Raw genomic sequence first — 10,129 nt, 5'->3', positions numbered from 1 at the left:
CAGAGTAATGGGGAAGAATCCAGGGTGTCAAGGTGGCATTTGAGTAATGTATGAGATTAAATCATAATTATGGTGGAATTAGGAACAGCGAGAGTCTGGTAGCATGTTCTGCTGCTCGTAGTATCTTTCCTGCACAGGAAATCTCCCAGTTCTGCTTCTGTATGCAAGGAGAAATGATTTTGAGATCTTAGCTACATTTGAATAGCGAATCAATTAATATATCTATGAATATTTGCACACTACAAAAGTGTAAATAAATTAATATCAAAAACGCTAAAAAAACAGCATTTACATCCTTTCAGAAAATTTACATGGAGATTTTATTTTCATTTTTCTTTTTTTTTTTTTCCCAATTGTTTATCATACACATTTTTCATTGTAATTTTCCATAAATATATATGGACAAACTTGACATATTAGACACTAGTACAAGCCTGGAATAGAAGTTAATGAGCAAGTATGTATTTAAATACAATGTAATGCAGTGCATAAGCATTTTACAGGGTTACTATACATTATGAACAATGAATTTTATCAGGTCAAAAAACAGATTTGGCATCTAGAAAGAGAATGTTATCATTCACCCAGATCTCTTTGGAACATAAATAGCACCTCTCGCTAACAAATGATTGTCAAAAAAAAAGAAAAAATCTAGCCAATATATTCAAGTAAAAACCGTACAGTATTTCAAAATACAAAAAGGAAGAAAAAAATTTGTTAGTCAACAACAATGGCTACTGCATGTTTAATTATTGCATAGCAATACCAAGTTCTGTTGGTAGACTGCAGATATGGTGAATTTTCCAAGTAGGCTATAAGTAGAAAATGCACCTATATCACACATCAGGAAAGGTATTTATGTAAGTGCTTTATGTACCACTCTGAAAAAATCTCTCAGTAACTTTAAGGTAGAACTTTTAAACAGTCAGAGACAAATGTAGACTTTTCACCAGCTTGCCTACTTGCAGACAAAATGAAAAAACTAACCCTGGAAAAGGTACGAAAAATTGACAGTGTTTAGAGCTTAGTGTTCTGGAGAGTTTCCCATAATAATTTGACAGGAATATTGTTTGCAGGGCCTTGAGTATCCTCATTCTCCATACTTTTTAAAAGAATATCATGTCCCTCAATACCTCATATGATCTTCTCATAGATAGATACTACAACAGATGAAAACTCAGCCTACATGTTGCAGTCTGTTCGGAAATCATCTAGTTGATACTTCCACAGCAAAAACAACCAACCAACCAACCCTTCCACCAACAGGGTAGGTTTTACAGTCTAACAACAATGAACATTCTCAGTGATCTTTGGCCACTTTGAATTGAGTCAGAACTGAAATACCAGTGTTTTGTAATACTGCTGTTTTCTGAGTGAATTTCTAATATAAATAAAACCAGCAGAAACTGAAAAATAATAACATATACTCTTGTAGGAAGCCTTTAAATTTTTCTGTCATTTGCTGAAATCTTTTATCTGCTTACAAATAAGCTTCATTTATCAGGCACAGTATGCAACTTACTCCAAGACATTATATATATTTTATATATACACAAATATATATAATATATATAAACTAGAGTTTTATATACAGGGGAATACATATACACACACATATGTGCATATATTCCCTTATATATAAATCCATATATACATTCCCAAAAGACATAAACCATTTTCTCTGGAAATAACAAAAATGAGAATTATAAACTGCTGAAGGAAGGCTTGAAAGGAAATAGATAATTTCCTTTGGGGTTAAACAGATTTCTTCAGATATTTATTTAAATACAACCTCTATATTTTATATTCTACATTCAGAGTTTATGTTTGACTTTTTTTATTTACATAGGCTATTAAAAAAATACATATTGTGCGTTAATTTAGTGACTGTTTCATTAGGAATATTATGCAGGCATAGCTAAATTTGCCAGTTGCAACAAGTCCTGCATTTGCTGTGTTATATCTGATACTCCTGAGATGTGATATGGAGAAAATAAGGCTGAAGCCTCCACTGAAGCCACCTCGCCTCCAATGTCTGATAAAGCTCTTTGACTTTGAAAGCAGTTTTTTTATGTTGGCTTCAGTGGAATTTGTACTAGGTCCTAGAAGGCAAAAATGGTTTGCAGACTAAAAAGAAGAATATCTTTGAAGAAATAATCATCTCTGGTTTTGCAAAGAGCCTATGAAGAATAAACATTATTCCTTGGCCTCAGCCGAACGTTTTGTGACCATCTCCCTCACCTGCCCCACAAAAGGTGGGGGGGCAAGCTAAAGTTCTGTATTATTTCTAAACCAAAGAAGGTTCTTTTTTTCAGGGAGGCAAAATGTAAAGTATTCTGTATTACTTATTAAAACTGTTTGGATGTATTATCTATGTAATGTTTCCATTCAATTACTTCTGCTAACTCAGAAATGGAAAGAGAACCAAAAAAAGAGGATGGCCAGCATCTCACAGAAAGGGCAGTAGACTTTGGTTATCTAAATGACACATTGAGTTTTTAGACCAATTCAGTGATGTAAAAACTACACCAGTATGGGTTAAATCTTCAGATTTAATAAAGCTATGCCAATTGATACAAGAATTTGGTCATAAATATGCACTGTCTTAAAACCAGAACTGTAAGTAGATTCAAATATTTGGGAGACTTTCTAATAGTCTGTGCAGGTTTTATCATTATGCTTTTTGTTAACTGTATTCTTCCAGGGTTGTGCAAGTCTCCAAACTTCAAATGAGAGGTAGACGATGAGAAAAATTTGAACTGCAAAACAACAACATGCAAATTATGTCAAAATTACATAGCAACGCTTATGCAAATTGTGATCAAAAAGGCGATACTACACACAAACCTTTTCAATATATATATATGCACAAATATCAGAAAAGCACCCACCCCCAAAAAAATCCGGATAGCCTTGTTAAAATTGATATGTCATCTCAGAAAATAATTATTTAAAAATTCCCTTTATATTCCTCTCTGTGAGTATAAAAATAGTCATCTATACAGAAACTAACAAAAGTTGCTTGGATTCAATTTTGTTGTATGCAAAATTGTCAGTATCAGTTACAGCATGTTTGTCTATAAAAGTGGTCACTGGCTTTGTTCAGTGAAATCCCAATGGCTGCCCCAAATCTGGCTCTATGTGGTATCTGTAGCTTATTATGTATCATCTATCTGAATAATACCTCCCCACTAATACTCACAACCATCCAGACCTAAAAGTAGCAAGCGAAAATGTTGCTTAGGCATTCGAGGTCACAGAATGACAAGAAAGCACTTAAGAAATGCCAGGCCAAAATTCTTTGTTACATCAAAATGGAGAACAGGGTGGGGGGCGGGGGTGGGGAACCGTCAAGAGGAACGAGAGTTCCCTAGGAGGAACAATTATGTACACGCTGCCAAATGTTTTTTAAGCACACTGGATGCTGATATGCAAAAAGACCATTAAAATTCATGTGAATTTTGAATCATGATGTCAGAGAAATTGCTGCCATTCGCTTCAGCAGTAAGTAAAGTTGAACTTCCTCTCATAGGGACAGCATCATTAAAAAAAATCTATTTGAAGATAAAATAAGACTTTCCCTAACTCTTGTCAAAACAGTTCACAAATCACACTCCTGAAATAAAAGGATTGTAATCTGACTACTTATGCTACAGAATTTCATACAAAAAGATACTTTTGTGAACTTAATGGAAATACAGAACTGACAACATTTGCAACCAGTTCAATGGTGAGAGGTGGGAGGCGTGAACTTTTGATATGTTCTTGAAAAATTACAGAGAATTATTGGTGAGAAGTCTTTCTCTGGATTTGGAAAGGGCAATACAGAAGAACCCTCCAGCTACTAGAGTACGATGTGAAAAAAACCCTAGAGAGATAAAAATACTGGGATATCTACTCCAAAACTACTTGAAATTTAACCTTGATGTTAAACAGGAAAAACATTATTGATGTTATCCCCTTTCCTACTAATTTTAAAATTGGCATTATTTTTCTTGATTGATCAAATAAGATCAAGATGATAATTAGGCTCAGTGATATTGTGGCAGAGAAATGAAGAGGATGAAGTGTACATGAGTATAAATGAGATTAAGAGCAATTAAGGATTTGCTTGCACTGACTGACAGAGACTACAGCCTCCATAGTGCATAACAGATGCATCTGGTATGTCTTGAAGTTTGAGAGTACATTTCTTGATTGTAGGGCGGGGGCATCTCTTAGTCATGACCCTGCAGTGGTCCAGACTGGGGCTGAGGTAATTAAAAGAAACCAGGGGGATTTAGAGAGATAGTATATACCCAGGTCTTATCCTGAAAGCAGAAATGTAATGATGAAATGATTTGCAGTACAAATTGTAGCTCAGTGCAAGTAAGAGTGATATTCAGGGGTTTGAAGGCAGGTTATACTCATTTTGCTACTTTGCTGCTCAGTATAGAATTGATTCAAGGCAATTTATTATTATTATTATTACTTTCAGCAATAGGAGCTACATATAAAAGGCAATTGCCCCTTTAGGACCTGTTATTTGGAAGACACAGTTTTTTAATTCCAGGCAGTTTTTGCATAGATATGGTTCCAATTTTCTTCATTCATCTCTGGATTTTAACTTCCTTAATATTCAGTAATATCAAGAGTATTCTGATGTTTCTTAATTTGTTGCTAATATTATTAGGAAACGTAATGAAAGAGGTGTAAGGAAATGTTTCACTTGACTCAGTTCATACTTTATATTGCTCCAGTTGCCTGCTACGTCATTTTACCCTACGGGATTAAAAATTGCACGTTGGCGAGTGGTGGTAAAGCAGCTCTTTCATTCCTATTATTTTTTAACATAATTGACCAGAGATGAAATAGTACTAGCTCTGCAGAGGTTGTGTTTATATAAATTTTTATTTCCTCTGAGATAGTAACATAATTTTTGTACTGGTGGTCATGTGTCTATGGCTCGAGGAACCTTGTTTTTCCCTTATTTCCTATGCCATGTTGCATCGTATTCTGTGATCCTGCATAGAACTGGTTAGTTGCCTGCATGTTTCCTGAGAGCCTTTTATTATCATCTTTATTCTGAGTCCATAATTTACTCAACAGCAACTTTTAACAGACTTAAGTCAAAACTCGACACTTCTTGTCTTCTACCCTATATTCTTAATCACGCTGTTTTTTGCAAAGAGATAATAAGCACCTAGAATTTTGCCTCAGTCATTTTGGTTCAGCCTCTGTATTCATGTCTTTTCAAATAATCTCTGCCTTTCTACCACGTGCTGTCAAGAGCAGAGTGATGTTCCTGATGACTACTCTTTAGCTAAAATTTCAGCTCATCTTTTACAATCCAGTATTTATAACTGATATTCCTCACTGTATGAAAGCTTAGGGTCTATGAAACTCCTCATCACTTTCTGGCTCTGGGCACATAGGGCCTTCACAGATCTTGGAATTCACCCTGTATGTTTGTATAGCCAAAACCAGAGCAACGCTTTTACCTCATGGGGTGCTGGCAGGGCTATGGTTCGGAAGGAGGTACAATGCATTTATTTCTTCTCACAAGCTGGGGGCTGGGAGAGGAACTGTAATTTTACTGGGACTAAATCATTCTCCTTTACACAGTTCACTGCTCAAATCTGAGCATGTAACCCATATTCTCTCCCAAAACTCTGAAATGCACATATTTTGTTGCTGATGGACCTATAAAATTACAGGACTTGTAGAAGGTGTTCGGTTTTCCTGCATATAATTAGGTAAAAAGTAGGTATTAATTTCTGTACCATGCTGTGAGTAGATCCATGATGCTTCTCCCCCAAAACGGTGCTGAGATAATGAAAAAGTTCAGCATTACTGTGGAAGTTCATAGTATATAAGATGATAACCCAGCAAAACAGAAGCAAGCACTACCAAAATTTTTAGAGGAATGAAAACAATAATACTGAACACTACTCTTTCTTAAAAGCACTCACATAGTTGCTGGATTTTACTATCCATTTTTTTCTTTTGTTATTGGCACTTCAAAGCATGTTTAACACAGCTGTTTGTCCAATAGATTTGCAACTTTTTGAGATTTAAAAGAGGGTTAAAATGAATTATATTCTTTTCCCTGAATTGAATGTATGTGTATTCTGCATAAACAGTGCATAAATGTTTTAGGAATCAGACCCTTAATTTTAACAATTTCTGAGGCATTTATATGCATCTCTCCAAAATGAATAGTACCTTTCCTCACCTCCAAATAGAACAGAAATATTTTCACCTTCAGAAGCTTGCACTTTTAGCTTTCAAATGCAATGCTAATTTCTGTAAAGTAAAATTGTAGACTTATGCTTTCTTTCACCTAAAGGCAGAGGAACAATTGTGTACATTTTAATTGATATGAGTGTCTGTGTGAAACTGTAGACAGAGGACCAAATACCCTGCACAAAAATGATACATCAATACAAAGCTTCCAGACTAGCACTGTCAATGTGCCTTGCAGCACTTTTGCTCGAACTGGCATTACAAAAAAGAAGTAGCTTTTCACTAAATACATGGGAAAGGGAGGTGAGAACTGGTGTAAAGTTACCTGTCTGCAAAGACCTCAAGTTAGACCTTAAATCTCCTCACAGTAGACTAACAACTAATGACTTGCCAATATGCCTAAGCATCTACTTTGAAGTCGTTGCCATGAAACTGATTCAGGCCAAAAAAGCCAAGGTTAAGTATCCTTTTAACATCAGCAGGTTCTGAATCTAGTCCCTTTAGGAAGAAGGCTTCACAGTCCAATACAGTTCCTTCAGCCATACGGGAATGCATAACCGAACAAACTAATTGCCACTCTTGCTAGCAATGTAAATCTTGGTTTTAAATCCTTTTATATACAGGCAGATTTTAGTATAGTTTGAATTAGTGAGGCCTGAACGTACTTTGTGCTCAAATGTGTATGTTGAAGTACAATGTAGTCAGCTACCACAGGAGGAAAAAACTTCTGGAATATATTGTAAGTCAGCTGTTTATTGTATTTTAGAGATGGTGCCCACCAATTGTTCATCTTCTAGCCTTAACTTTTACATCCATATTATAACTGTTTATACAGACATAATGTATCTTTTATGATCTAGTGGGCATACAAAAGAGAAAAAAGTTTCAGTGTCCTTCACTCAGGTACTCTGTCTCTTTTGAAACAAATCTTTGAGCTTATATTCTTTTTAATATTAGTGGTAAGTACAGTTTGGGCAGATTATTTCAACAGACTTTAACAATACTCTAAAGATGAACACAAAGTGCCTTCCCAAATAAGAGTAAGAGATACTTTTGCATTAGATACACTTTTAAAACAAAACTGTTTGTCATTGGAAGGCTTTATATTACCTGACTCTTGATTGTCCAGAGTCATAGTTTGATGGACTCATTTGCATGGAGTCACTACCTCTGTAATCTCAATTTTGTATCACTGAAATAAATAAACTGTAGATAGTAATTTAACTCAGAGTATTGCCACAGGGCAAAAATCTGTTCCCATCCAATATTGTGTCTGATCATTATTACCACAAAACCTGGCCTGTGTCTTGAAGACATATTTCTAATGGAAGTCATAAATGTTGCCTTCTGAGCTATGATGCAGATTAAATATTGGTTTCTCTTTCTGAAGGATCTTCAAGAGCTTTATCAGCTCTGCTGGCAGCATCTTCATTCTCATTGTTTGTTAATGGTTCTGCTTCCTTCGAGTCAGCGTTCTTCTGTGCTTTCTGCTTCTCATCTTCTAACTTCTTTTCTTTTGCCAAAAGCCTGTAGTTAATGGCATTGCCAATGAACAACCAGATACTGGCCACAATCACAATCACTCCGCAGACAAAATACATGTACTGATATTCACCAGTAACATCCACTAACCAACCTGAAATACAAAGACATGAAGAGAGAAAGAATCTTTAGAATAGAATACCCAATACAATCCAGATCTTTCCCTAGGAGAAATATCTATGTATTGCCTGGTTTTGAAGTTGGAGCAGAAAAGCATTTTCAACATGTTCAAATGGTCTAACATATATAGTGGAACTCGAACAAAACCCGTATTGCTAGCAGATGTCATTGGAATCACTGACAATGATAAAATATTGAAGAACAAAGTAAGTAAAGCTTAACGAATAATGACAGACAGGTTTTTAGTTCTTTCATTTTCATTCTTTCATTGTCTTATTATTTTATTCACCTCCTAATTTTGTTTCCTATTGTTTTGGAGTGAGTGTCTGACACTCACAGAGGCTGCATACAGACAATAGGATGAAGAGGTATGTGCCTTTTTAGGCTGCTGTCACTGTGCATCAACTGCTTGCTTTTCGTTTTTACTTTCCTGTGATTGGTGAAAGAGATAGAAAGGCTTGTCCTTTCAGCTATCATGCTCAGCTGCTGAGTTTTGAACTCTGAAGCCTGTACCTAAAAATTACACCCACACCTCTACGATTAATTTGATCATGACAAGGAAAATAAAATATAACTGTTCTTCCACTTAATGAGCCATTCTTTCTAAATTTTCCAAACTGCCAGATCAACATTTGCATGTATCCAACTATTTAGCTCTGAACTCTGCTACACTGTCATTGAAATTCACAGGATAACCTGCGCACTTCGATTTAGTATGTATTTAGATGCTTTTACTGGGTTGAAGCCATAATGCCAGCTTAGTCGCCTGATACCCATTTACAAACAATCAAATTATTTTAGTATTTTCTTCATTTTACAAGCCTAGTATTAGGAAAAACTCAAATAGCACTGCAACTGTGTAATTCACCTATTAGAGTAAATAGTACCATAGACTGTTTTTTACCGATGAGCAGTCTCATAAAACTGATTCTGCATTAACATTACTTCAGCATAATATTTTAAAGGATATGAACTAGTCAAAACTGGAATTTAGCTTTCCCGTGTGCTCATCCCCTTTGGTGTGTCTGTTTACCAAGATAAATCAATTATTCATACAGTTATAGCATAAACACATGCTTTTCAAAACTTCTGCAAAGCTAATATAATGAAAAATAAGTAATTGCATATGCTATTGCTCCATAAATAGTAGATTTAATATCTTTAGAGTTAATATTAATATTGATTTCAGAACCTGACTGAAAAGGCCAGACTCCAGCGGTCACATGCTCAGTCCCCCCACTAGGTGGCATAGGAAGAGTCTGTGTGAGAAGAATATATTTTGTTCTACCATTACCAAAATGGATTTGTATGTTAAAAGATGAGGGAAATATGGAGTATCTTGAGGACTATTAAACATTTACTTGTACAAAAATTATTGTACTGAAGTGAGTGGAATTATTTTGTCATATTTAAAATTTCACTCAACAATGCTATTTTCATAAAAATAGTGAGAGTAATCCTCAAAATACTTTGATAATTGTAAGTGGTTTTAGGCACACATAATCTTGCTGACTTTTGTGGCTCTGCTTATGTGGGTATTGTGTATGTCCACAAGGCTGGTAATCTCAGTATCTTTATATTTTCATATTGTTGGGCTTACACTGCAACACACACACACATATTTCACAGATACTTTTCAATAAGATTTGAGCATCTATTTCTTTAGTCTCTTATATGATCAGAAACCTTAAGATTATAAAAGTTACTAACAAACAGCATTACTAGATACTGACTAAAAAGCTAGCAAACAGAAAATACTTTAGGTAGGACTCTTCATCTTTTTTGGTGCTTGAAGCCCCAAAGTTACGAATATAGTCCAAGGTATACACCTAGGCTCCCTTTAAGCTCCCCTTACACTCAAAAGAGAGAAGGTGGCAACATTGCTATCTTTTAATCAATGTAGGATGGTTCACACTCGGAATTGCCTTACACATATCTGTTGACTATAGAAACAGGCTAAAGGACTGGCTGAGAGTGAGGCTGTGGTGTGAAATCATACCAGGGTGCAACGCTCCACAACACTGCGCTGGAATCCCACCAGGCACGCACCCTGCCTAGGCTGCTGAGCATGCCCCTGTCCTTTCTGGCACCCCCCTACTGTTTTCTTCTCTCTAGAAATCCTCTCTATTTGGGCAAACTGAAGTTGCTATTTTAAATTTATGCAGGTGCTCCTCTAGACGCCATTAGGTTAGAGAAACTGTAAGTCACTGTCAGATCTTCACAAAAACTGACCAGTAGGTTT

At 35.6% G+C, this 10,129-nt stretch overlaps 1 protein-coding gene across 2 annotated transcripts in view; it reads right to left on the bottom strand.

Moving 5' to 3' along the window:
* Positions 1-307: 307 nt before the first annotated feature.
* The window catches only part of SLC16A7 (solute carrier family 16 member 7), a 90,336-nt gene continuing 80,514 nt past the window's right edge, over positions 308-10,129 (bottom strand). Inside the window, exons 5-6 of one of the 2 annotated variants that reach the window (XR_009483950.1) lie at positions 7,336-7,861; positions 308-2,759 (exon numbers count right to left, since the gene is read on the bottom strand). Coding sequence is in view for 1 of the 2 variants with exons in the window: in XM_059815919.1 (XP_059671902.1) it covers positions 7,590-7,861 (272 nt within the window). In the remaining variant the exon portion in view is untranslated. Of the gene's footprint in view, positions 7,862-10,129 lie in introns of both variants that reach the window. The other variant, XM_059815919.1, reaches the window with a different exon arrangement.

Source organism: Gavia stellata, chromosome 4 (assembly GCF_030936135.1).
Source record: "Gavia stellata isolate bGavSte3 chromosome 4, bGavSte3.hap2, whole genome shotgun sequence".
Taxonomy (NCBI): Eukaryota; Metazoa; Chordata; class Aves; order Gaviiformes; family Gaviidae; genus Gavia; species Gavia stellata.
Note: the sequence above shows the minus strand (reverse complement) of the source record. Positions and strands in the feature narration are given on the sequence as shown.